This window comes from Pezoporus flaviventris, unplaced genomic scaffold, assembly GCF_033815535.1.
Source record: "Pezoporus flaviventris isolate CSIRO_AGI_PZ_B2104156 unplaced genomic scaffold, CSIRO_AGI_Pfla_v1 ptg000040l, whole genome shotgun sequence".
Classification (NCBI taxonomy): Eukaryota; Metazoa; Chordata; class Aves; order Psittaciformes; family Psittacidae; genus Pezoporus; species Pezoporus flaviventris.
In genome coordinates, this window is record NW_026892588.1 from 9009774 (window position 1) to 9037748 (window position 27975).

Below are 27975 nucleotides of genomic sequence, written 5' to 3' on the forward strand. Positions count from 1 at the left end.
ATAAGTTATGAAGAAACTGTAATTGTGAATTAATCTGTGGAGATAAATTCATTAACTGTGCACAGGAATGCACTGCCAGAAAAGCACTGATAGGTTTTGTTTTACGTATTTCTTGCATGCTACTTTGCCCGAGATGCTGCTTCTAACCCAGGCCATGGGTGCTGTGATACAACTATCAGAGGGGGCAGGATGTGATCCCTGCAGGGACAGAGGCCTGAGGATCCACAGCTCCTTGCCTGCACAGCAGTGAGCATTGAGACAATCCCAGCCACCACCATCTCATCTATGCTTTGTCCCAACCAAAGGCATTCTGTTACGGTTTTACGTCTTGCTCTGAAACTCATGCAGAGATGTTTCCCAATACGTGTATTTAAAGAAATGCAAATGGTTTCAAAGGACATAATGTCAAAATGGCATTTCAAGTTGTTGCAATATGACACATGATAAATATCCTGAGATCTGGTTTAGATTAAATCACAACTATTCTGTAATGTTTTGGCTTGGGTTTTGGTTTGCATTGTGGAGATACGGGTATTACTGTGTTACTGCTGTTGGGTGAATCTAAAGATTCAACATTTAAAATTTGTTCATCATGAAGATTTGGTTTCAAATGATCAAATTACTACTCCTCCCTTCAGAATCTGGTAAAAGAGGAAATTGTGAATGCGTGTGATGTTCTTGGGCTGTGGTTGGTTCCTCCAGAACTTAATGAGCCCTTCCTTTGGCCCTGTTTCTGGGCATTCATTATGTTTCAAGGCAGTGCTGTGCTTGGCATGTGGAACACGTGGAATGCCCGCCTGCTCCCGGCTGCCTTCTGCAGAGAGGTGACATGCAAAACACCGCTAAAGGGTAGGAGATGGCAACAGCTCCTCTGCTCTCACCCACAAGACAGGTGTGTCATACATCGTTCATAAGGTATGTAGTGTAAAAAGCTGCAAAATATATTCCTGAAGCTGTTTACAGTGAAATGAAATGTGGGAGACATAAACCCACATAGATGTTAACCAATGAAAGCTGTCCCAGTAGTTTATCTTGGTAAAAAATCAGTGCCACATCATTTCCCAAGATAGGTTTTGAAGGGCTGTGTGCTTGTGTTAACATTGCACGATGTAGCTGAGCAACACATACACCAAGACCAGATTTTTGCTCACTTCAATAGCCTCAGTACATTGTTTGCTCTGTCCAAATGCCGCTTGTCTTATACCTATGTGGCATTTTGGCTGGAATACTAAAGGCCCCTGACATTGAGGCCAGCTTCATCCCTGCATTGCTGTTGTTAACTGCACTGAGAAGGGCACAAAGACTTTTCATGAGAGTGAGAGGGCAGGTAAACAGTCTGAAAACCTGTCAGGGACTGAGAACTGCCACATGCACAGAAAATAAGTTTGCAGCTTACTTTGAATCCTGTGTTCAGTTCTGCGCCCCTCATTACAAGAGAGACAATTGAGGTGCTGCAGCGGGTCCAGAAAAGGGCAACGGAGCTGGTGAAGGGTCTGGAGCACAAATGTGATGAGGAATGGCTGAGGGACCTGGGGTTGTTTAGTCTGGAGAAGGCTCAGGGGGGACTTCATCACTCTCTACAGCTACCTGAAAGGAGGTTGTAGTGAGGTGAGATCGGTCTCTCCTCCCAAGTAACAAGCGATAGGGCAAGAAGTAACAGCTTCAAGCTGTGCAAGCGGAGGTTTAGATTGGATGTTTGGAGAAGTTTCTTCACCAAAAGGGTTGTCAGGCATTGGAACAGGCTGTCCAGGGCAGTGGTGGAATTACTGTCCCTGGAAGTGTTCAAATACTCTGTAGATAAGGCTCATAGGAACATGGCTAAGTGGTGTACTTGGCCGTCCTGGGGTAACGGCTGATCTTGATAATCTTAAAGGTTTTTATGATGCTATGAAGTATTTGAAACATGCTGTGGACCGTTTGGCAAGGAATGCCATGCACATGGCTAACGCAGGTGACGATACCCCTCTCTGTAGTCTGACAGACTATGCGTACAACTCGGGGTATTGCTGAGAAGTCCGTGCCCGGGCGGGGCAGACCCCGGGCCGCCTGCCATAGCCCCGGGAGCCCCAGTCCCCTCCGGCAAGCACCAAAGGGTCCTCCTCCCCTCGGGCCGACCAGGGCAGTGGAAGGGGGATCAGCCGTGGCCCCTCACGGGCGGGGCGGGGCGGGCCGGGCCGGGCATGCGCACTGCGGACGCCCTCTCACCCCGCTCAGCTATGCGAGGTATGTGCGCGGCGGAGCCGGGGCCGCGCTCGCGGAGGCACGCCGCCATGGGGCAGCGCGGCCCAGCGCTCCCGCTCCTGCCGCGCAGCGGGGCTGTCGGGTCCCGCGGGCCGGGGCGTAGCGCCCGCTGAAGGCGTCGGGGACGCAGCAGCTAGGCATGGCTGACCCGCTCCGTAGGACGCTCTCTAAGCTGCGGGGCAGGAGGTCTCAGCGAGGGACAGCGGGCGCCGGGCACCGCCACGGCGGGGTGTGCGCCCCGCAGGGTGAGTGTCTGAGGGACGGGGCTCCTCCACCTGAGACGGCAGGGAGGAGCGGGACGTGAGGGACGGGGAACGGTCTGGGGTTGAGGTCTGGAGTCAGTCCGCCGCGGTAGCATCGTCCCGTCAGTGATTTCTGCTCCTGTCGGGAATAAAGATTCCTCGTTAATGTGAGGGGCTCTCGGGTTTAGAGCAGTGCTTCTTCGCCGTGCTGCTCTCTGTCACTCCTTGGCTTGGGTTTGCTGCTTGGCTTTGTGGTGGTTTGGGTTTAAGGTCGCGTTGAAAGCTTGCAAATCAATTTTGCTGTTGTTTCGTCTAAATTCGTAGCTATTATACTTTGTAGCTGCGTTAAGAAATGTAATGAAAGAAAGAGTGTTTAAGGAGCAGCCAGGAGAACTATAGATTGATCCGTATATGGAGAGGCTGGAAAAGCTGTTCCCCTCTTCCTTACGCTTGGAAAAGCAGTGCACAGCATCATGTTGAAATATTTATATGTCTGCGTAGTAGGCTGAATATCAGTTTTGACCTCAGTTGAGCTGAAATGTTGAAGTTCTTTGGCTTTGCTCATATATGAGCATGTATGTGTTGTTACCATAATGGCTTAACTTTAAATACTGATCTGTTTATTTTCTTGTATATAAAGTGGAATGTGAAGGAAAATCCTGCGTTTTTTTCACTTTACTTTTCTCCCTTAAACACCTTTTGAGAGCAACCACTGACATGTTCTGTATCTGTTTGGAGGCCTGGTCTGGTTTTACATTAAAAGTATTAAAGTTCTGCACGCACATTAAATATATGAAAGTGCTAACAGAGAGCAGGCAGCATTCTTCTGAATGGAACTTTGCTCTGGAACAAAAAGTATGTGCCTGGCCTGTCTATGTCTGAGTGCTTTGTATTTATTTAAAACCAGCTCGTTACTATAACAGTTAACAACACTGAAAACTTGCTCTGTGATATTGAACCACTGGTTGTGCAGATACTTGCATGGGAGACTGTTTCTAAAATAAACACAGGCATAAGGGCTTTCAGGAGCATGGCCAAGTTCGAATAAAGGGGAAGCAGTGGTTGCAGGTACTGCACAGTTGGAAGATGTGCATGTAAGTGTATGTTTTGGATGGGATTCAGTGAACATTTGCGATCGATGACCCCTGGCAGTGTGCTGGCTCGTTCAGAGATGGGGTGGCTGTGAATAGGTGTGATAGGTGCAGTGTCTCTGCCAGCAGCAGGGTTGTTGGATGTGCCTGGTTAGTAATCAGGTTTTTGCAGTAAGCTTTTGCACAGGGTTTGTAACTGAAATGTGTGCATGGATGTTGGAAACAAAGCTGAGTTTGCTCTGTGCGGTCACTGCTGCTGGGACCGAAGGGCAGCTTGAGGCTGGTGCCAGATGTGTTGCTGGGTGTATATTTAGGCACATTGTACCTCATAGGAGCCTACTGGTTTGGGAATTGTGGGCTGCCTTAACTGGTGCAGATGGGCCTGTGTTCCTACAGTGGAGCAGGAAGTAGCAGATACTTTTTTTGTGTGGAAGTACAGTTCTCAGATACTCCATCTATTTATGTCACTGGAGCAGAGATGTCTCCTTGCGCTGTCCATGCAGAAGTAGAGGGCTTTGAGATAGGAGGGTGCCTGCCTGAGAAGTACCTGATCCAACCTGGCTTCTTGGAAATGCAGGCCTAGCCCTGTGCCCTCTGCAGATTAGTTCCCTGTCCTTCTGGTTATTCTTGAAATAGTAGTGAAATTTGTGTAAAGGGGAATGTTTGCCATGGCACATTTAAATCTTGAGGCTGTGGGTGGGGGAAGGAATACAGTTGCTGCCAAATCACTGAAACTTTGCCCAGAGATCTGCTCCCTCAGCCCTGCTTTCTTATTTTCCTCATATTCTGTTAATGGACTGACTTAGACCCCAGTGTAGCGAAGCACTTCAGTGGAGGTGTGCACAGGCTTCAAAATGAGCATGGTTAATTCTGTTACTTCTTTGAACCAAGTTAATTCTTCAGATCACAAGCTGTTCATATTGCAGTTTAGCTAAACAAGTAAACCTCACCTTAAAAAAAAAGAATCACCAACTGATGAATCTTTCATCAAATGGTGTATCAGATCTTATTGAGGATCTCTTCTGTCATTAAAGTACAAACCGAAAAAGAGGGTAGAAGGGAAGATGTTAAAGTGACAGTCTTTTTCCTGTCTCACTGTCTGCAGTGAACGTAGCTAGATTTGCAGAGCTGCTCCTTGAATTCTCCAGAGACATGTCCCTATTTTGACGTCTGTGATTGGTGTTCAAATATTTTTTTTTTCTGAGAATAACGTTCAAGCAGTATCAAATAGCTGCTCCCATATGGAATTTCAAACTGCGGAGGGCTTCCCATGAAAACAAGTTGTCTGTTTTAGGAAACCCAGTTATCCCCATTCAGTCTCAGTAGCTGAGCAAACCCTGTCTGGGTTGTTCTGTGCAGAGGAGCGTGAGGGTTATCTGTCCTCCATTCCCTGTTTATCATTTGAATGTATTTGCAGCTTTCCTTCCAGTCCTAGTGACAGGACTGGTGCTTGCCTGGATGTGCTGCTGCATTTGGTGCCATGCAGCCTGCCACTGCTGGTGAGTGGGCTGCTTGGATGTGCTCTGACAAGGACCTTGAGTGCAGGTGACTTTTTGGATGCATAATTAAATGTTTGGTGATTGCTTTAAGGAAATAGTGTCAAGTCTTGGGAGCAGTCAGTGGAATCTGATCAGGTGTTGCACTAAATTTTTGGTGTGTCATTAGATATTTTAAAACTTTTTTACGTTTAGGTTAGACATGAGGAAGAAGTTCTTCCCTGTGAGGGTGGTGGGGCAACGGCACAGGTTGCTCAGAGAAGCTGTTCATGGAAGGTTAGATGGAGCTTAGAGCAGCTTGGTCTAGTGGAAGGTGTTCCTGTCCATGACAGGGGGTTGGAATTGGGTGATCTTTAAGGTCCCTTCCAACCCAAACCATTCTGTGATTCTATGAGCTCTTCATTCTCCTTCCTTCCTGTTGTGATGGTTTTATTCCTTACAAATCAGGCTTGCGTCTGTCTTAATTATAGGATAAAGCTGAAAAGACAGTCCTTTCTGGAGGTTGTTATGCAAGAGATATCATCACCTTTATTTATATAAAAATCTAGAAGTGAATCTATGTGGGTTTCTTGTAGCCGTTTTAGTAGTACATTATACCAAAAGTAAGGTCTGTTTCTTCATTGGCTAAGTAAACTGGAGAAAAACCACATAGCAACTTCTCAAACCAATTGTACCTGAACTTGGCAGAAAAACCCCAGCCATTTCTGTGTAAGTATGCATGACCTTTCAGCAGAGCTATCTTGGTGCCATTTATCTAAATTACATGGTGTTAAAAACACAGGCAAACAAGTCTGAGTCTTTATTAATTATGTGCACATTCTGCTTTGACAGGCCGAAATCTAATTTTATAATTGCATCAACTTGTCTTTTGTCCTTTCACATGAGGTTTAATATAGATGTCATATGGCAGCTTGTGTGTTCATCTGTTGAAAGCAAAATGATATTCTAAACATTTATGTTTCCATCTTTTTTTTTTTTCCCTTTCTTTCTGGGAACAGATCTAATCGAAAATGTTTACATAGCTTCGAGAAGCAGGAAAGAGCCTGGGTCCCCCCAGGCCAGTGCAGTCCTTGAGCCCAGGCTGCCGATGAACAGCATCACTGTTTCTAAGAAACGCAGCTGGCTGCAGCAGAGCATGCACCGACCTCCTCCTCCTTCTCTGGAAGAAGAAAATGCCTGTAAGGAAATGCACAGGGCTGTTACCCCGGTACGCAAATCTCCTATCCCGCTGCCTGAACCCGCAGTGCCACGGGTTCCTTCCGTGTCACCGGTGGGGCGGGAGCGCCCCATACAAGGCTGCGCTCCTGTCGGTGGCACTGCAAGCCCTGCCGTGCCAAGAAGCCCTGCTTTGGACTTGGGTGAGGATAATGATGCAGATGATGAAGGAGAAATATGGTACAACCCAATCCCTGAAGATGATGAGCCTGACTTGCCGAGGGTGCACCTTTCTGCTGTGAATAGCCCTGTTGCTGTGGGCTCCCTGGCTATTCAGTACAAATCCCTCCCTGGAGGTGACTCTGGGATGTCTGTGGGTCCCTGTGAGGGTCCCCCATGCTCCACGGAGAGCCCAGGAAACAGTCATACAGCTCAGCCCAGCGAAGTGAGTCAGGCCGATGCTGCACATCCTGGGGAGCAAATGCAGCAGCATCGGCAGAGGTTTGCCTGCAAGGCTCCCAGTGTGCCAGCAGCAGAGGACAATCCTACCTTTAAGTGCCTTTCAACAGGTAAGAGGGTTCAGGAACATTAAAGTGTTTATGTCCTCTGTTTTCTTTTAGAGGAATAATAAACCCTTCCGATATCTCTCTTTTCTCTTTCTCCTTCCTTTATCTTAATCAAGCAAATTTCTGCTGGAAATGCTTGTCAAGTTCATAAAATATGACTCAATTTGTGAGACTGATGTCTACTAGGTGTAGAGCTGCACAGTCTTTTCTCAGTCAGTTTGTCCATGGTATGTCCAACTGTGGTTGTTCTCTGTGCTTTTGGGCCCTCACCTTGCTGAAGGCAAAGGTTTTACAAAGCAAACTTGCTAAAGCGTGGGTAATGTGAGGACGTAGTGGTGGGGTTTCCTTTGTTAGCTAGTGCCTAACCCTGGCCTAAAGCTACTTAATGTCTGCAGAACTTTAACTTGCTGTCTGGGTCTTTTTAATAAAGTTTTTTTGGAAGACCATATAAATGCTATTCATCACATCCTTTTCCATAATTGCTGTCTTGTTGACTGTCTCAGGCTAATCTAATAGACTGGAGAGGAATGGTTTTCACTTTCAGAACCTAGTCTCTTTGGTCCTTGTTATCTTTGGCTGAGTGATTGATGGTCTCATTTCTATAATACCATTACTACATGAATTCAGCATCTTACTAAATATTTTTCCCAGTCTATTAAAAAAGCCCAAACAAAAATAAAACCACAGCAAAAAAAGTAAGCAGAAAAAAAACCCCAAGCCTTTCCAAAAGGTATTATTTTAATTAGTGATGTGTCTTACATTATCTTGAGCTTAACACTAGTATCCTGTTGAGAGTTAGAAATAGCATAAAGCTCAGGAGACAGGGAATTCCAGGTTCCCCTCTTTAGAGAAGGCTCCTGTTGTCTTTGCACACTTTTGCTCTTTGTAAGAGCTTGTATTTCTGCCTGCCTCAGCAGAGAGGACCTGAACACCGGCATTGTGTCCAGAGGAGGACCCCCATCTGTCTTGCCCTGCTCGCCATCCTGGCAGGCTTCTGCCCTCACAACCTCACGTGTCCAGAGTTGCTGTGCCTGGGTTCCCAGTGTGGAGACTGCTTCTGGGAACAGGGCTTGTTTTCAAAGGCACCAGAACAACTGCTATAAACAGCAGAAATAAAAACCACTTGGTCTTCTGGGAGCTCATGTTTTGTTCTTTTTGTGGGAATGCTGCAGACACAAGCATATTTTTAGTGGCAAAGTTACTGGACATTCATTTAGAAATAACTCACTTTATAGGTGCATTAAATACTTGGACCAGTTATATTTGCTTGCAAGATAACTGAAATACCATGTTCTTAAGTAGATTTTTGTCATCGTTGGAGCTCTAGGTGCTTTGGAGAGGTCAGTAAGCATGGTTATTTAGGGAAGCCATGTGTGTCCTGCAAACTGTTTGACCCTCACTTAGGGGGTTCATCTCCCAATATACAAGTGACTATTTAATTTTAAGAAAAATAAATCCCTTAATGTGGGAGAAGGGAAAAATCCAAATCGTCTTCATACTGAAGAAACATTAATTTCTCAGAGAAAAATTGTCTATTTAAAAATACATCTTATGAAACCGGGAGAAAAGTTTTTACCTGATTGGTTTGTTATGCATTGAGTTAATTGAGGTACTTTAGATGCAGCTCTCATTTTGCATGTATTGAACAGTGATCACGCTGAATAGATTAATTAATGATGAAGTGGATCCCTGCTGCTCAGTAATCGGCTTGATTATGGAGAAGTGACTTAGTAGTTGTTTTTAATCCAGTTAAGGTATCTACAGTTATTTTCAGTGAAATTTAAAACGACAGCTCATCCATAAGGAATTACTGCATGAAGGGCAACATGGCCAATTTAGCTTTATTTGTGTTAGGACCTTACTTGAATTATACAGCTGCTATGAAACAGATGTCTATATACTTAGCAAGCTGGGTACGTTCAGCAGTAACTCCTGACAAATAAGTGATTACAGCTTTGGGGAAAAGTCTGCTTACCTTACTTAATGATATTATGTAATATATGTCAATATTGGTTAGAGTCTAAAGTATAAGATTTTGAGAAGCATAGACGGATTAAAGGGGGTTCTATAAAAGCCAACAAAATATACAGTCCATTTTGTCGTTTGCTGCTTTCTTCTGTGGATAATGGAATCAATTTTATCTTTAAAACTTTAAATGTTGCCTTATTTGGGTTTCCAACTTTGTAGATAGAAAAGGGTTGTGAATTTGTTTCTTTTTGCTATTTTTTTTTGGAAGAGACCTTGTTAGACAGAAGTTTAAGAAAAAATAAATTATAGAATTCAGTTATTTAGAGTCTTTCCAAACACAACAGCAGATAGATATTCCCTGTAAATGTTATCAGTAAAATGGATCCTAGTTGTAGAGGTGCTAATTTGCCCCATAGTCTTAATTTGCACCATTAGTTCCTGGTATTAATCTGGTTACTTTCTACACTAAATGACATTTGTTAATAGGATTTGTCAGGTAATTCCTTGGTGCGTAATTCTGGCCACACTGGCTTTTAAAAGGAACTGATTAGACATAAGGTGCCCCTTGGTGTTCTCAGTAACAAGTGATTTCCTTCAGGGGTTGGCGTTGGGACTAGTCCTGTTCAACATCTTTGTCAGTGACATGGACAGTGGGATTGAGTGTGCCCTAAGCAAGTTTGCTGATTCTACCAAGCTGTGTGGTTCGGTTGACACGCTGGAGGGAAGGGATGTCATCCAGAGGCACCTTGACGTGTTTGAGAGGTGGGACAATGCCAGCCACATGAAGTTCAGCCAAGCCAAGTGCAAGGTCCTACACTTGACTCAGGGCAATCCCAGGTGCAGCTAAAGCCTCGGCGGCAAAGAGATTCAGAGCAGCAGCCCTGAGGAGAAAGACTTGAGGGTGTTGGCTGATGAGAAACTGAACAGGAGCCAGCTTCAGTGTGCGCTTGCAGCCCAGAAAGCCAACCGTATCCTGGGCTGCATCAAAAGGAGTGTGACCAGCAGGTCGAAGGAGGTGGTCCTGCCCCTCTACTCTACTTTCATGAGACCCTACTTGGAGTACTTTGTGCAGATCTGGTGTCCTTGCCATAAGAAGGACATGGAGCTGTTTGAGCAAGTCCAGAGAAGGGCCACGAGGACGATAAGTGTGCTGGAACACCTGTACAAAGACAGGCTGAGAGAATTGAGACTGTTCAGCCTGGAGAAGAGAAGACTACGTGGAGACCTCACAGCAGCCTTCCAGTATCTGAAGTGGACCTACAAGATGCTGGAGAGGGACTCTTCATTAGGGACTGTACTGATAGGACAAGGGGTAATGGGTTCAAACTTAAACAAGGGAAGTTCAGGTTAGATATAAGGAAGAAGTTCTTTACTGTGAGGGTGGTGAGGCACTGGAACAGGTTGCCCAAAGAAGTGATAAATGCTTCATCACTGGCAGTGTTCAAAGCCAAGCTGGATGGAGCCTTGGGCTACATAGTATAGTGTGAGGTGTTCCTGCCCATGGCAGGGGGGTTGGAACTGGATGATCTTAAGGTCCTTTCCAACCCAAACCATTCTATGATTTTATTGCAGAACTTAGGAGAATAATGTGGTTTGTTTGTAACAAGTACACAAGAGATTGGAGTAAGAAGATAACTTGGTTCTACATTCATAATATAGAAACAGGGCCTCCTTGTGCTCTTAAGTCTGTGGGAGAATAGTTTTAGGAGGAAAGCACCCTGGAGGTTGTTTTTAATTTAATGTCTCCTTGTGCAGATAAAATGATTGGATTTTTTTTTTTTTTTGTTATAAATGCAGTATGAAGAATTCTACATATAGGTTTTTTTTTGCCTATATAAAATGTTAGATTTTGTTTACAGCTGTTTAGGATTGAATTCTACGTGTATATTTTTATAGATGTGTGTATCACCTGCAAAATGTTGAATTAAAACACCTCTTTACAATACCACCTCCTGTAATAGATTTACACTGTGGTGCCTTCTGAAGAATTTGTATTATTTTTGCTTTTGGGTAGGATTACTGTTGTTATTAGTGTCTGCCTAATGAGTAGAATCATCTCACACGTGTGTGTATCTCGGACATCCTGATAGGACTTGATGCATTGTAGGTTGCCAGGATCTGGACGGTGCTTTTGCTGTGGAAAATGTATATGTGTTAGCTGCCTGGGTGGAAGATCCTGGGAGGAATCACCATAAGCAGATTTCATTTCAGCATAGTAGGAAGTGAAGGTTGAGGTCCCTTCCAACCTGGTGTTCTGTGGTACCATGTTCACACTTGACCTCAGTGTATGCCCGATAGAGGTTGCCTTAAATCGCTTTAAAGCTACAGTGTTCTTTCACAACTTAGACCATGACCACTATCCTAGTTTCCAAATACACCTTTTGGGGCCAATGCAAACAAATATTTTTTGTGCTTAGATGTTGCAGATAGCTTCCAGCAACATACAGAGTATACTGTGCAGCCAGTTCTATGTACCAGTTTCATTCCACATATTGCAGATACTATTTGCGTAATTTTTGTTTTTCCAGATGGAAGATGCTTTGTGATTAAACTGTTCTCCAAGTGCAAGAAGCTTTGGGTTCATGAGGCAGAAAAGCATTCACGTGAAATATTTGCATAATATTTGAGATAACAGAATGGTTTGGCATATGGCAGAAAAGTTCTTCTGCTCCCTTTTACTCCTGCAGAGCTGAAGCCAGTTTTTTGGTGGGCTTATGAGCAGCTTGTGCCCATGCTTTTGTGTCTTTGATCTATGGGATGACAATGCCGTAAAGACCTGCTGGTAGAAGAGGCAAAAGGATGTAGCAGCTGCGGAGTGGGAGCAGTTCATTTAAAATAGCCATTGCCTGTTCCAGTGTGATTTGTACTGAACTGTAACTGTTCATATTCTCTGATTGGGGAAATAGGGGCAAAACTGCTTTTCATGTCATGAAAGACACACTGAGGGGAGGAAATCTATGAAAGCAGCCCAAACAGGCAGTGCTTGGCATCAGGTGCAGTACTGCCGCTTGTGTCTTGGTGTGATGCCAGCACATGAACAGAGCCCTCTGCAATTTATGTGCATTGCAGAATCATTGAGACTTAAAATATCTGCAACTAACTCATGCTTATTTGTAGATACTGAACTCTTTAAGTGTGGTGAGAGATCTAAAGTGCTGTTACACATGCTTGTTCCTCTCTCTAATGAGATACCACTTGTAAAGGATGCTCTGAGGGTCGCCACTGTGATGGAGAACACGCAGTGAGCGGTTAGCCCCTTCACCTCTCAGTGTGCATGAGCCTTGGGGGGGTTCTGCTGTAATCACTTCCTGTTTTAATTAATGGGCTATTGAAAGCAATTAATTTTATATCTTTTGCTCTAGGGATCAGGTGATCCCTGTGTTGATGGGTTTATCACAGCTTAATTAATGTCCATGTGCATAGAATTTGAAAAAAGCAGACTATCTTTACCAGATTCATAGAGAGGTTTTTGTCTGTTTGATTGGGTTTTTTGTTTGGGTTTTTTTACCATTTTAATAATTTTTCCATTCCTTCACACTGAAACATTATGTGGGATAGAACTCAGACTGCATTGGTCAAAGTAGTAGTTTTCTAGGGGTAAAAAAGGACTTTTTTTACAGGTTAAAACAGGAGATTCTTCCATTTATTTAGATAATTAAGATGTTACATAGAAGTAATTCCATTCTATTTCATTTTTTAAAAGTTCTTTTTTTAGTGTATGTCCTACCCCGAGTTGCTGATATGAGTAGAAATTATGCTTTCTTTGTATCCTAATTGAAATTGCTTGATTTTGATACCGCATGAATTCTTCTCTCAATGCTATTTACAGTTCTCTTTTGAAGTTTTGTATCAGAGCAGATCTGGAACTATCTGAAGATGAAAAAACCTAAGTTGCCTGCAGCTGTGTAAGCTAACAGCCCTTGACATCAGTAGAGTTGTGCCATTTGTGTCAGTTGATCATCCAGATCAGTATTTCTTGTAATCTAGCACAGAAGAACAGTAGTCCATTTTCACTCACCCATTGTTTGCTACGAGAACGATTTTGAGATATTTGAGCTTTTCTGTTTTGATTTTCTGTTTTTTCATTTTTAACACATCTTCCCCAAAAGTCCTTGGGTTGTTTTTGTAAATAATACTACTAAAAAGGCATGAAAAACATAGGCAGAAGGGGGCTTTGGTTTTGAAAGTTACAACCACTTTGTGTAAACTGTGTTCGGTTGTTTTTTTTTTTCCTCTTTTCAAAATGAAATGGGTTAGATCTTCAGTACTAATGCCGTTATTCTAGAGAAAAGCTTTCAGTGTTAGATTGTGGTTTACTTATTAAGTATGTCTGGAGAATGGTTGGAAAAATTAAATTACCTTTCAGGTTTAGTTTGGTGAGAGCTCAGCATTTCCATTAGTTGAGAGAGTGGCCGTTTGATACTTCAGTAGCTTGCTGTAATAAGGAACTAATAGTTTTCTGACTTATTCACTCACCTTAGCTTGTTGCCCCCAAAATAAATTACAGGTTTTCTGATGAACTTTAAAATAACTCAGAAACCCTACCTTAGGATAATCAAATGTGCCTGTAAAATAACATGCCTTGCTGGCAGCAGGTATGACAGTGATATATGTGCCCAAGCACATGTAAACAGTGTTAAACAGGGTCAGACAAGCATCTTTACTGTGCTGAATCACTGCATATGTCTGGCAGGGGCTGTGTTGTAAGTGCTTTAAGATGGTTTGAGTTCTCTCTTCCCTTGGGGCAGTGTTGTGTAGGCGTATGGTCCATGCGTGCCAGCCTGCTCGATCAAGGGGACAGTGGCAATTGCCTTGTGGACATCTGGCCACATGGGGAGAAAAAGGGGGGGTAAGGGTTCATAAGGCACTGTGGGCTGGTTGTGTCTCTCCAGTTGTGTCCCTTTGGTTGTATAAAAGGTTTCATCCTTTCACATAGCCATATCACTGAGAAAAGTAAAAGGCAGCTTTACTAGTCAAGCTGATGGAAGGAGTCACTTATGATGTCAAGTCACTTTTATTTGGCTTGTGTTGGCCTTCAAAAGCTGGTTTGTTTTGTTTTTTTTTTTCTTGTGTTGCTCATAATGCTAAATCTTCAGGAAAGCATAAGGTGTATGTAGGAAAGACGGTAGAACAGCCTAGGTTGGAAAGTACCGCAGATGTCTGGTCCACCCTTTGGTGGGAAGGAGAGCCTCGATGAGATCACCTAGCACCCTGTCCAGTTGTGTCTCAAAAACCTGCAGTGATGGAGACTCTACTGTGTCCTAGGGGAGCTTGTTCCACTGATTGAGTGTTCTCACTGTAAGAAAGACATCAATTTATATATATACACATAAATATATTGTCAGCTGCATACACAAAACTGACCATCCCCTTGCTGCCCTGGTAGTCATTTACTCAACAGGTGCCTCTTATGTTTCATCTTCTTCCTTCCTTCCTCCACCATCCTTTTGTAAGGGTATTTTTAAAGCTTAGCTGCTGAGATGGGATGTGGGATGTGTAGTGGCTGAGTGAGTAGGGGCAGGGACAGTGAGAAGCCTGTTTCCAGCAAGCCTTGTACTTTGGTAAAGGAATGAGGAACAGCTCAGTTGCTCTGGCACCCCTGTGGGAAAGCTGTGTCAGATGGGGAAGGCTTGGAAGTGAAGTGTTACCAAACTAAGCTACAGCTCCTTTTGCAGCTTGTTCAGAGTTGTGTCATGTACACTCTTTAAAATGGCGTGCATACCTCAGCACATTGCTGGCTTTAGTGGAACAACATGTGGCTCAATGCTGATGGGAATACCATCCTGCATAATACTCGACTGTTAAGTTTCTTCCAGCCACATATTTCATTTTAACTGTTTGCTGCTGAACGCAGCAGAAGTTGGACACATAAAAGTCAGGGTGTTAGATTGACCCTTCAGTTTCAAAGAGCTGGGAAGGGGGGGAAGTTTAATTTGCTGGCCTGTTTTTCCAGGCCCATGCCAGAGACTTGACAGAAAGGGAAGATTAATGTTAGCAGTCTGCAGTGTGGCACTGATTGCTGTGGAGCACTCCAGGCCAGCCCACCAGTGGGACTGTGCTGTGATTTGCAGTACAAGGAAAGTCTTTGTCCACTTTTATCGAACACTACATTTCTAGCTAGCTGCTTTCCAGAAAAACACAGCAGGCATGCTAGAAATAGCCCTTCCCCTGCAAGGGGGCTAATACCATGAGATGCAGGGCCAAATGAATTTTCCTCTGTTGCTCTGGAAAACATATTCTAGGCGTTGTTTTTCATAACTGAGACTTTTACACAGATATTCTTTCAAGCAACTGTCTGCAAAAGTTATTAAAGCCAGATTTCTGTTGGGACTGCAACTGGTCTTTGTAGGGGAATTTTTGGGAGAAAACCAAAACTACAACAAATCACCTTGACCAAAGACCAGATCACCTGATTAACTGTTTAAACTAAGTGAAGTATTTAAAGTTATAATTAAAGGGTGAAAATTAATCTGGCTGGACAAGGGACTTGTAAAAGTCACTAGCTCTATGGTGATTTGGATTTAAGGTGATTAGTTCAGAATTGAAAGTGGTAAGCCTTTAAGAAATCTGCAAGATCTCTCTAAAGTATGATTTGCTGAGTATCTCATGAAAACAACACTTCAGGAATGAGGCGGTGTAGGAAGGAATAAATTCTTGTTGTACTCCTCTTTGTCCTGCAGTGGGAAGGAGGAGCTGAGAGAAATGATGGAAGAAAAGGTGTGAGATGTTCACTGTGTCTACACAGGAGTGATTTAGGTCTCTTTGGTGTAATAGAAGGACATGCAGAAGAGTACAGTCATAATCTTTTCTAGAGATGAGTGTCTTTCCTCTAGACCTGAGAGGAGTGGGCAGTGCTGATGTGTTGGCTATGTAGCTAAATGTTGGCTTTGTAGACAGGGGTGCGTTTGCAATATTCCAGTGTTTTCTCATTTAAGACTGGTTTCATTGCATCTGTGCCCCAGGAATTCAGCCACGTCTGCTTCTACAGGGGATACAGCACAAATAGCTTGAGCTGAATGTCATGGCTGAGATAGCTCGTTTGTTTTTACGTAGTTTCTGGCCCTTTCATCTCCATAAAGCAGAACAAATCTAGCTTTTGACTATGAACTGCCAAACTTGGCTGAACGAGCCAGCAGAGCACAGCTTTCCAAATGCTCATGAACATCTGCCTGATGAATGAATGATGGTTGTCTGAATGAATTGTGTGTATCAGGTTATGACAAATCAACATGTTTCCCTCTAGCTCAATGTTTGTCTTTTCATTGCTGAGAACAGCAGTTACTGAGTGGTTTGAATATGATTATTCCTTCTGTTTTCTTCTAAAGGGTCTGGAGGTATACTTGCACACAAGGCTGATAGTCCCTCAACAGAGGTTTCTCCTCCAAGTCCCAGTCCTCTGAAAAAAAGCGGATCAATCAACTGGCCATTCCCTGATAGAATTAAATCTCCCAGAACTGTGAGGAAGCTTTCCATGAAAATGAAAAAGCTGCCAGAGCTGAGCAGGAAGCTGAGTGTCAAGGGAACTTCAAGCCATACTAGTTCAGATAATCCTCCTTCCCTGCTGAAAGCCAGGGATACAAGCCATACAGTATCTTTGCCATCTTCTGGAAACTCAACCACAGCTGCCAGCAGGAATGTCATAAGTCGTTACCACCTGGACAGTAGCGTGTTGTCACAACACACCCCCAAAAAGAAAAGGTCGAGGAGCTCCAAATCCTTCAGCAAAGGTGGTTACCTCAGTGATGGCGACTCTCCTGAACTTATAACAAAATCAGGTAAACATGGGCATGAAACCAAGTGTGGGAAAGGAAAGGAGAGCCTTCCAAGTAACGGTGGTAAAACTGAAATAGATATTGATGCCTTCAAACACTACAACTTTTCTGATCAACCCAAGTGCTCTCAGTACCTCTCTGGACTCATGAGCATTCACTTTTATGGTGCTGAAGACTTAAAACCACCAAGAATAGACTCAAAAGATGTCTTTTGTGCAATACAGGTTGACTCGGTAAACAAAGCAAGAACAGCCTTGCTTACGTGTAGGACAACATTCCTAGATATGGACCACACGTTCAACATAGAAATCGAAAACGCTCAGCACTTGAAGCTGGTGGTGTTCAGCTGGGAGCCCACCCCGCGGAAGAACCGTGTGTGCTGCCATGGAACCGTGGCTCTTCCCACTCTCTTCCGAGTGGCAAAGACGCATCAGCTGGCTGTCAAACTGGAACCCAGGGGGCTTATTTACGTCAAGCTGACACTCATGGAGCAGTGGGAGAACTCTCTTGATGGCCTTGGTGCAGATCGGGAGCCTGTGATGTTTGGGGTAGATGCTCGGAAAGTTGTAGAGAAGGAAAACGCAGGCTTGATGGTGCCACTTTTAATGCAGAAATGCATCCTGGAGATTGAAAGGAGAGGCTGTCAGGTACTGTGCATATTTTAATTTGTTCTGTTAATACTTCTGTGTTAGGGTAACTGTTGTCACAGAGTGTATGCAGTGAGTTGGAAAGGGGAAATGAAAAACACCTTTACATGTCAGTTTTTGTTTTCTTTTGCTGTGCTGCTCCTGTTTGGTAAGCACTAGTCACTGTAATGTAGGAAGAATAACAGAACTGTGTGAAATCAGTGCTTCCAATTTGGCCTTTGCAGGGGAGATGTACTCAAAATAGTGCTTTAGGACTGGGATAGTGAAATGAATGTGGAACCCCCAGCATGTAGTCACCCTCAGAATGCAGAGTTGGGAACTTGAAAATGCTTGATTCCTGAGACATGGATCATTCCATAAGGACATGTATCTAAATGCAAAAATGAGTATAATGTTCCCTCCTCCCCAAAACTGAGGCATCCTGTGCAGTGACACAAAGTGATGAGGACAGGTCTTTTGACAAGATTTTACTTAGATGTGTTCAGTCTCAAACCAACATGCCAAAGACTTGGCTCTGGCACACTGGTGATGATGGAGACCCCAAGGGGCTGAATTAATTGTTTCCCCATGCTGCTGCCCCTGGCCTTTCTTTAGGTTGTTCTCAAAATCAGGACAGGAGATGAATGCTGTAAAGCAGCAGTGCCCAGTTTCTTCTCTTCATCTTAATACAGTTTTTTGGTTGATGCAAGGTAATGGACAAAAATATGTTTGAGGAATGAGGTATGAAAACAAATAACCAGTTATGGATGTTAGACAAGAAGGAATAGGAAGGACTATTCACAGTCCTATGGTCGGATGGTGGGAGGACTCTTGCATGCTATTCCACAGCATGTGTGAGCCCTTGGTTTCTTGTACACCTGTTCTTGCTCAGGTGAAATACCACTGTTTCTATTTTAAATTGCTGACAGGTTGGATATAGTTCCAGGTGTTAAGAGATTAACTCTGCCATTTATAACCTAGGTCATAAAATACAGAGAAATCTTACTTCTGTGTAATTACTTTGCTGAAAGTCACTGCTGATAACAACTGTATGATTCTTATTGTGAATGCTTCCATTGTTACGAAAAGCAGTGGAAAAGAGAAGTTTTATTCTTACCAGTGTATGTGTCCCATGGTTTCAGCATTTTATTTTGGGCTTATTAGCACCTAGTCATGCAAATGACATTGGGTAATCAAGGCAACACTGGTAATGAAGCGATTGGGATCTGAATTGTCTGAATTTACCTGGTGCTTTTTAGCATGAAATCTGTTTTTTGTGTTTGCACAAGGAGAACCAAAAATGAGAAATCTACTGTTAGCTTTTTCTTAACCACGTGCTTGCCTGGCATTTATATTTACTATATACTGCAGACTGCTGTCATGGTGTGTTACATGCACCTGAATCCAGGTCTGGCATTAGAAAAGTTTAAATTATCTTAGGCAAATACTAGATTGTGATCAGTCTTGGGAAGAGTGGGTACAAGTTCAGTTGGGTAACTTTCTATTTATTTAAATAGGAATTAATATATGGCCAGACAAATACTCTTGCTTGCAAACTGAGATTTGTATGGTCTTAAGTCAGTACAGTCTAAGCCAGGGTTTGTTTTTTGTTTGGGTTTTCCTGTGTGTGTGTTTTATTTGTTTTTTTTTGTGTGTGTGTGTTTGTTTGTCCTTGGGTATTTTTTTGTCTTTTGAGTCCCTGGGAGTTTTGGACTAACCATTTACTGCTCAGTACAGCTGCCTATGAAGTTCATTAAAATAAAATTAATATGTTTAAGATTTAGTTCCTTAAGATGATAGGAGTGCTTTGCGTAAATGGTGTTGATGAAAAGTAAATAATGATAAAATGCAAGATTTGAGTGCATGAAAGTACATGATTTAACCAGTAGTTCAGTCCAAGAGTGTTGTGGGTTTCATTCCTGTCACTTTGAGCAAATTAAATAACCTCTGTTTTGCATAAAACTTTTAATATGATTTGAAACACATGTAGGTCAGCATCTTGTAATCTTTAAAATAGCATATTGTAGGTGTAATAATAGAGTATGGTTTATTTTGTTGCTTGTTGCTTGTTTCTTTTTAATTGCTTGTAACATTTCTTATTTTACTAGGTAGTTGTATGACTGCTTTTTCTGCTTAATGATTAATAACCTTAATTCGGTATATATATAAAATGTATGTGATTTTAAATACATAAAGCTCAAACCACTTCTTCTCCTAATTTCTTTCTGCCAAAGTTCCATTTCTGCCTTCTATAGTTAAACTAGGAAAAATAATGGTGATCTAAATAAATAGGATAAGAATAGATGTTTCATCAGTATTTCGTTTCCTTAGTTGGCATAGAAGCAAAGCACTAAATTATTCCAATTTGAAACTCCTGTCAACAAAATACTTCTCAGGATGTTCACCATTATGGAAAACATGAGTGTTATTCAGCACTTCACAGACCCAACTGTGTGTCTTGTGAAATGTTTGATACTATATGTGACCATTTGATTTGCACTGATTGAATTTCTTTAATATATATTTCCAAACAGTTGATTTAGTTGCACTTCCTGGATGAGACAACACATGATGCCAGTTATTAGTCCCCTCTGCAGGGAAATGACTGATACAGGCTATTGTTTTTGCTTCTAGGTGGTAGGCCTGTATCGGTTATGTGGCTCAGCAGCAGTTAAGAAAGAACTTCGAGAGGCATTTGAAAAGGACAGCAAGGCTGTTACCCTCTGTGAAAGCCAGTACCCGGATATTAATGTCATAACAGGTAACAGATTTACTTGCTTTCTTATAGTATGGACTTGTGCCATGTTCTTAAAGTACCTTTAGAAGGTGAAGTTTTGCTCTGAACTAGTTTTCTGTTGTTATTTAGCAGGCTGTTAACTGTTGCTTTGTATTGATAAAAGTTAGGTGAGGGTGAGTGCAGTGGGGATATATAAGTATGAAGCAGTGGTGATTTAGAGGGAGGGTATGGAAGGAGCTGCTTTTAGTAACTGCTCTACCAGTTACAGAGGGAAGTCTGAAAGGAGCTGAGGTTCCCTGAGCCAGTTTAAGCTCTGCTGTTGGTTTGTATTGGAGTGGATCACTTGGCTGTGATCAGGCACATCAGCTGCGCTAGCAACTCTACGACGTGATTCCAAGGGCCGTCTTGGATAAACCCCCTGTCCTCCCTTTATGTTGTAGATTGCAGGACTTTTGGAAACCCATCATCTTGCTTAAGCTGGTTAGAACTGCAGGAAAGAGCCTTCATTTGGTCATTGCTTCTTCTAAAGCATAATTAAATAGCAACTTTCTTCTGCTCACTGGAGCGGCCATTGGCTTGCTGTCATGCAGCAAGCTCCTGGCAAAGGTGGGAAGGACTGGGAGTGCAGGAGCAGGAGGTCTGCATCTGCATCAGCTCTTTACATGTGTGCCTTCACAGGAGTTGCATAACTGAAGTAAGCTGTTGAGGTTGTTTTTCTTTGCCTAAAAGCGGAACAGTTTTATGAGTATTGACACTTGTTATGTGAGCCAAAGTTACTTTAATTTCAGGTACCAGTGAGTAAACCAGTTGCTCTGGTTTACTGTTGTTACATTATCCAGGAATGGAAAATGTAACAACAGTAGCCAGGGTATAAATTCCCTGTGCCAAAGCCCTTTCTGTAGCTTTCAGCATCCAGCTGTATGGGACAGTTCTACCCTGTTTAGTGGTTTATTTCATTTCAGTGTATTGGGAATTAATTTTGTTCATTACACTTTAGTCTTCTGACACTACTTTATGTAATTATACTACTACTTGGTGACATTTACTGGGTTAAATAAACCCTTTGATTCAGAACGTACAGTCTAGTCTGTTCGCCTGACTTGCCTTGGCAGATTTTTGCTGTTGGGTTCAGTGTTGCTCTGAAGTACAAGCATTCTCACGGCAGAAACCTGTGTTTCTGTTGGTGTACACAGATGGTATATACCCTTTATAAAGGATCTTTTAAACTGAATAAATTTCTTCTCTTTACAAATAAATTAATGAGGAAAAAATGGTGATAACTTCTAAGATCAGATTGTCCCATGGATTATTGAAGCCCTGTTTTTTCCAAATCAGTTCAGAATGGGGGGAATAAAAACCCTCTGGTGCTTTGCCAAACAGCAGAAACTGCCTGATGTTAGCTTGTAAGCAGACAAATGGTCTGGATTGAAAGGGGAACCTGCAGTTTCTGCTGACAGACCTAGGTACCCACTGTGCTTAGTGCTAGCAATAAAAGAGCCCACAAAACCTCTCTTGAATTTCCTTAGGGAGTTGGGTTGTGGGGGAATGTTTTCCCTGGTGTTTTACTGCTATATTTGCAGTGCTGAGGCTGATGCACACAATTCAGACTTTTATCAGCCAAAACATGTGTTCCATAAAATATGAATCCTCAGCACAAATCTTGGCTGATTTGGAGAGAAACGCTGCCTCGTGTCCCTCTGAAATGTGAGTAGCTCTCCTTTGTGAAGAGATTAAAAGGATTTTTTTGGTTTTGACAGGTCTCCAAAGACTAAAGAATGAACATTTAATGACTAAATCCTGACTGAGAAATGCTCTTGGGGTTGGCAGAGGCTTACACACAAATTAAGTCCGGTTGTGGCTCAAGTTGGAGTGTGCAGCCCAATTTTGGAACTGACCAGGAGTCATGTTGTTGTACTGTGTCTGTTCGCATCCACGTGAATTCATATCTCTGCATAAAGCATGCAATGCTATTAACAGCTCAGTGGGCCAGAAAAATGAGGAATTAATGAAGTGGATGGCAGTTTGTGCTTGCTGTCTAAATTTGTTGTGTGTGGTTGTGTCAAGGCAAATGTGCTAGTGGGCTGGCAACAGTGGGAAGTGTAGATTCATGACAAGAAATAGCAACAGCCTCTTACAAGGCTAATTTAGCTGAATGAATAGCAAAAGGATTTAGAAAGGTCAGGGGGCATTAAACTGTCCTGTTATTCAGGGCTGAACAGGAGAAAGTCCTTTGACAGGTGGTAGTCCTATGACTGTGGATGCTATTACAGAATTTTCTACTAAATGATTTTTAATGGACAGTTGTGAGTTTTTCAGTAGTATGAAGGGATTTGGTTACGACAGACCAGTTCCTACTGTAAGCTGATTCTTATGTCAGCCTCCACCTCCAAAAAAAAGCACAGCTGAAGCAAAGATCCTGGTAAAAGTCAGCATCTTTTGCTACTGTTTTGCTTATGGAAAAAGGAAAGTATCCGAAACCATGCTGTACAGCACCAGCCTCTGCCACATTTGTCTCTGAAATATTTTAACCAGCATGGAATGTGGGCCTCTAAAATCCAGGGAAGATATAAAATTTGGTGGGCAGAGATGAATATAGTTAAGTTGTTAAACAAAAACTAGCCCCTTAAGTGGAGCTGTAACAGAAGTGGCATATTCTTCATAAAACAAACAAAATACACCAAAACATATTCCAGATGAATATGGCAGGCAGGCCGGAGCTGGTGTTTCTCTCTCAAGGACATCTGTGTGGTTTTTGCTTTGGTAGGTGAGGAAATGTTTGTGCTTCACCAAACATGCTGCTGGCACTGGGGTGTTTGCTTATCATTTTATAGCTGCAAATAAACTGAACAGACAAATTGGCTGCTGTTGCACATAAAGGAGGAGGTGTCACGGAGCTGAAGACTTTGGTGTTTGTAAAAGCTCCTTTCCTTGGACAGGGTGTGGGATTGCTAAGAGCCCTTTCCTTGCCTCTCTGTCACCCTAATGAGGAGAGGTGCCCACTCTGTGCCTGGTGTACCCGCTCCTGCACACACCTCTGGAGGCAGTGCACCTTCCTATCCTGGCTTCACTCCTTTCTTTGTGATGAGCTGCCTTGTGTGAGTTGGAGAAGCTGCTGAGATTGCAGGAATGGGGTGCTGGTGGCCCTAGCCTTATGGGGAGGTTGCAGAGATACCCCTTGCCTCTTCGCTGAGTCCATGGTTCACTGTGCCATGTTACTGTCATCCTCTCACCTTTGGCTCACAAGTGTAAGGAGTGTCACTGACACAAAGGATTTTCTCATGGTTCAGATGAAGCTGATGTCCCTCAGTGGTCCCAAAAAGTGCTGGAAAGTGAATCTGCACCTTGTTAAAGGCAACTGTTCTTGTGTCTCTTGTGAAGGTGTCCTAAAGGATTACCTGCGAGAGCTACCCTCTCCCCTGATAACCAAGCAGCTCTATGAAGCAGTGTTGGATGCCATGGTGAAAAATCCCTTGAAAATGACAGCAAGTGGCTGTGAGAATGACCCAACTGACTCTGAGCACACAGCAGCCCTTCTGGATTGTCTGCCAGATGTTGAGAAGGTGAGTGGTGCTAGCAGGGGCAAGTAAATTGCATGCTTCAGAAAATAAGGGACATTTTCACTCTGTAAATAAAACATGTCAAAATGTGTACACCCATTTCCTGACTTAACCGTCCACTTGGATTTCTGATGCCCCACATCTTTGAAAATACTTCCATGCTGTGATTAATTGGAGGCTCTGCATTACTGGGTTTATTCTGGGTTGCGTTTTATATTGTCTCTGTAAAACTGAATGAAAAGCTGTGACCATTACTTTTACACTGTTAGATTGAAGATTATTCTCCTGTGGTATCCTGCTCCATTTCTGTGGAGCTCTCTGATCTGTATGTCGTAATCACAAGGGCAAATGCATTCGCCTTCTTAAGTATGTTCAATAAAGTGTTTACTACTGTGCAGTGTAATAGTGGTGTGTGCTGACACCTTCCAAATGTAGGAAACCATAGTTAGCCTGTTTCTTGGGGGGACATAGGAAGTGAGTGGCTTGCACAGTACCTGGAAGGTTACCTGGAAGCTTGTTCTGATGCTGGGGTCATACTGAATATTTCTTTATTTTCTAATGTACCTGGATCATCACTACTGCTTCTGCAGCTTCTCTCCCCTCTCCTCCTGTCCCCTTTCCACTGTGAGAAAACTCATAAATGTAAAACTGAGATCAGGTAAGAAACAAGCTGTATTTTACCAGAAAATCTGTCTTAATTTGTTCTTTTAGGCTACCCTGAAGATGCTGTTGGATCACCTGAAACTAGTGGCTTCTTACCATGAAGTAAATAAGATGACATGCCAGAATTTAGCTGTATGTTTTGGGCCTGTGTTACTGAGCCAGAGGCAGGAGACCACCAACCATAACAACAGAGTCTTCATTGACTCGGAGGAGCTTGCTAGTGCCCTAGACTTCAAAAAGCACATAGAGGTTCTTCACTATTTACTCCAGCTGTGGCCAGGTACCGTTTCATGAACCACTGTTGTGCGGTTGTACTGCGTAACAGTGTATGTTAATCCACAGGATGATTGAGCAGCATTGTAGTTCCTAAAACACAAGGTATTATGTTGTCACCTGGTAATCTAAAGAAATCTTGACAATTTTGTAATCTACTCTTTATATTTGATCACTTTGTTTAATAGGAAATGTGTTGTTTTGATTGCTTTCCTGCCAGATGGCAGAGTTTAATGTCAGAAATGGTGGAGAGTGATTTATGTGATTAAAGACATGAGAAAAAACAAACCTAGTAACAGTGAGGCTTCAGCATCTGAATTAAGGGGTTTTGGAAATGGTTTTTTGTTTGTTGTTTGGGTTTTTTGGGGTGTTTTTTGGATTGTTTGGGGGTTTTATGGGGGCTTTGTTTGATTGTTTTTTTCCCCCACTTGCTCTCCTGCTTTGACCATTCAGGATTAACCGTGTATGGAATTCATTAGTTGTTTGGTCCCATAAATGACCCAAAGGGCTGCTTTATTTCTTCCCTTGTAACTTGGCAGAGTTGGGAACATCCTGACAGCCTGATTGATAACAGTTTGCTTGCATTAGGCAGTGCTAGCCACTCTGCCCCATTTCCAGCTGAGCAGGTGAGTGGCTTTCCGTCAGCTCAGATGCGGGTGCTGGAAGGATATCACTGCAAGAGCTGCTTGTGGATGATGCTCTTCACATTATTTCCATACTCTGGTGACCTGGTGGTGGCTGTGGCTGTGCCCTGGAGTCACCTCCTGTGACAGCCAACCCTGTGGCTGTAACAAGCGCACACTGACCATGCTCTGGGTCAGCGCAGCAGGGAAACTGCTGGCTGTTGGCTCTGCCTGAAGATAAGAGCAAGAGGAGAGTTAGTTTGACAAATGGTGCATCTTCATGATGGGATTGAGATGGTTGAGGACACTTCTGCTCCATTGCGAGCTGCAGCTGGGCAGTCCTAAGCTGCTGACCACCAAAACTGAAAACAGGTTATCAGTTGGTGGGCCCGCACAGAAGAGAAACATGGGTGGAGGAAGAGGGAGACTGAGGGCTTTTGGGGCAGCAGATGCTGTGCAGGAGCTAATTATGAAACCCTGGGGATGTCTTATTGCATAGCAGCTGTGGAAAACAAGTAGGTAGATGCAGCTCTGCCCATAGGAGTGTGTATTGCTGTAAAGGGGACAGGAGTAGGGTCAGTAGTGGAGTTTTCCTTCACCTTGAAGAGTACAGCCGAACGTTGACCCTTGGATTGCAAGAACTGAACATTGTGCTAAAAGGGTGGTAAAACATGAACAGAGACGTGAGCAGGTGTATACCTGGCAGTGTAAACAGAACAGTTGGACCCGACGGAAGGATCCCAGCCTCGTCCCTTACATTTAATCTTCTGTAGATTGAAACAGCTTGATAATCAACATGTTGTGCAATACTTCAATTTCCGTATTTTTCCAACTGAAAACAAATAGTCCTTGTTCAGTTAGATCATATAATACTGGCAAGTTATTGTTAAGCCACGGCCCTTCCTCTTAATGGAGCATAGCCTAAACAGAAGGGCTTTTGTTATAGTAAGGGAGGGCAGGGGGGAGAAGCAGTGATAGTTATTGCATGTTACTGTGCAGGATGCAAAGTAAGACTAAAATCCCCTGGAGAGACCTGTAATGCAGACCTAGAAAGAAAAGCATTGGGCACATCTCGGGACTGAGCCTTTGTGCTTGTGGGTGAGGAGTCCAATGAGAGAGACTGTGAGACTGTGAACTGCAAGGGTTTATGTGCATCACGTTTTCTGTTCTGTGGGAATAGAAAGTCTCTGCTGCTAATTCCAAGAGGTGGTCTGTGTAAAAGCAGAAATTTTGCAGCTCAGATGCTTAATGGGCTTAATAGGTCGGTAAAAATATTTGTGCTGTTTACCATAGGAAGCCGGTAACAGTGGAGGAGACTGTTAGTAACTTATGCTGTAGAATCGTGAGCTCAGGTAACACTGCTATCAAACCTGTTTGAGTGTACATCTGACATGGGGTTGTGGCTGCTTAGGCAAATTAATGCAAATGAGCTGCTTTAATAGTGCAGAACGTTAGGGTAGAGGAGAAGTGCAAGAGTTCGGCTCTTCAGCTTCTCTAGGTGTTTCTCAGCAGTGGGGTTTTTGTTGCGTTTTAACCTCTTTTGCTGTGCCTGCTTTCTGTTACTCCTGTAGCCTGAGCCAAGTGTGTGAGCTGAGCTGTTTGCTTTCCTTTGACCTGGAGCCCGATGGTGATTAACTCATGCTATGAATTTAATCGGTGCTCTTGGAGTTTCTACTTTTTAGATAGGCTTTTTTCTCTGTTGCAATTTGAATCTGGCATGAATCTTCAAAACTGAGCTTTGACAGTAGTTTTCTAATTATTTCGTATCATTCAGTGGTGGAAAACGTAATAGTGGAATGTGTTGGCTGTAAGCTTGCATGTATTCATGCATGCTCTTAGCGTGTGACATCAAGGGAGGAAAGTCAGCATCTGTTGTCGACTTTCCTTGTTTCAGCATGGATTCACTCCTGACTGGTGTAACTTCTCTCTTCTAGTACACCATTCACCTGCCAAAGAGCCAGCACATCTGAATGCCTTTCCCGAGCACCCATCCTCCCTGAATTACCTGAGACCCAAGAGGCAGAGGCCTCAGATGCTGAATCTGAGCGGTACCGAGATATCTGGGGTACTCAGACCAAGGCCAGCAGGTCTAAACAGCCCGTCAAGCAACCGCTATGCTGGAGACTGGAGTAGCTGTGGGGAGAACTACTTCTTAAACTCAAAAGACTGTCTGACTGAAGCAGACTATGATGATGTCCCTTCGGAGGACTCAGAGAGCGGGGATGACAGCAGCAAAGCTGAGGAGCTGGATGCCCTGGCAGGACACCCCCAGTCCATCCCCAGAGAGCACACGTTTCAGAGCTATTTGACAATGCAAGCGATAGACTCCACGGTGGATCACAAAGCAAACCTCAAAGACCTGCAGGAAAGCATCGATACTCTGATAGGAAACCTGGAAAGGGAACTCAACAAAAATAAACTAAATATGAGTTACTAAACCCTGTCCTGCACGACGCCTCCTCCTTGCCCCTCACTTGCCCCCTCACACCTCATGATAAGGCCATGGCTACCTGACGTTAACAGACTTTAAGCCATTCCGTTATGTTTCTGCCGTTTTGTTAGAAGGTGTTGGCCTGATTCAGCTGTTGGAGACAAGCTTAAAGACTGTGAGGTGATTCCACATAGTGGCATTTCTCCCTAAAAACACTATGCACTTACGTGGTGTGGGCAATACCTGGTACAAGATAAAGCGGCGGCTTTACTGGAGGAGCAGAACTCCTCAATCTTGAAATCCTGGCTCCGGTACAGATGCTCCTCTCAGAAGAGGATGGATGCTGCTTGGCCTCAGTTTGCAGCATAGACTTCACAGACTTGTTCTACTATATATGCAATGGCTGCTATGAAAAATGCTTTATATATATATAATATTTATATATAAAGTTTTAATTGTACAAATATTAATGTATTCCTGTATTAACACTTTCCAGTAATTATTTAAACAAGCAAAAATTAAATATTTTTCTAA

The 27975-nt window shown here is 43.2% G+C and overlaps 1 protein-coding gene across 2 annotated transcripts; it reads left to right on the forward strand.

Moving 5' to 3' along the window:
- Positions 1–2206: 2206 nt before the first annotated feature.
- SYDE2 (synapse defective Rho GTPase homolog 2) lies at positions 2207–27975 on the forward strand. Of its 2 annotated transcripts, XM_061465192.1 has the most exons (8): positions 2207–2486; positions 6069–6794; positions 16085–17178; positions 19792–19918; positions 23273–23454; positions 24163–24394; positions 26304–26362; positions 26945–27079. In XM_061465192.1, exons 1-7 carry the CDS (start codon positions 2381–2383, stop codon positions 26312–26314), a joined length of 2478 nt encoding a protein of 825 aa, XP_061321176.1. In that variant the 5' UTR covers positions 2207–2380; the 3' UTR covers positions 26315–26362; positions 26945–27079. The 2 variants fall into 2 exon arrangements, with proteins under 2 accessions (XP_061321176.1, XP_061321175.1); XM_061465191.1 differs by lacking the exon at positions 26304–26362 and having other exon boundaries at positions 2209–2486; positions 26945–27975.

Coding starts and splice junctions, on each gene's coding strand:
- SYDE2 (XM_061465191.1), top strand. CDS start 2,381: ATGGCTGACCCGCTCCGTAGGACGCTCTCTAAGCTGCGGGGCAGGAGG. Junction 2,487..6,068: donor CGGGGTGTGCGCCCCGCAGG/GTGAGTGTCTGA, acceptor TTCTGGGAACAG/ATCTAATCGAAAATGTTTAC. Junction 17,179..19,791: donor TTGAAAGGAGAGGCTGTCAG/GTACTGTGCATA, acceptor TTTTGCTTCTAG/GTGGTAGGCCTGTATCGGTT.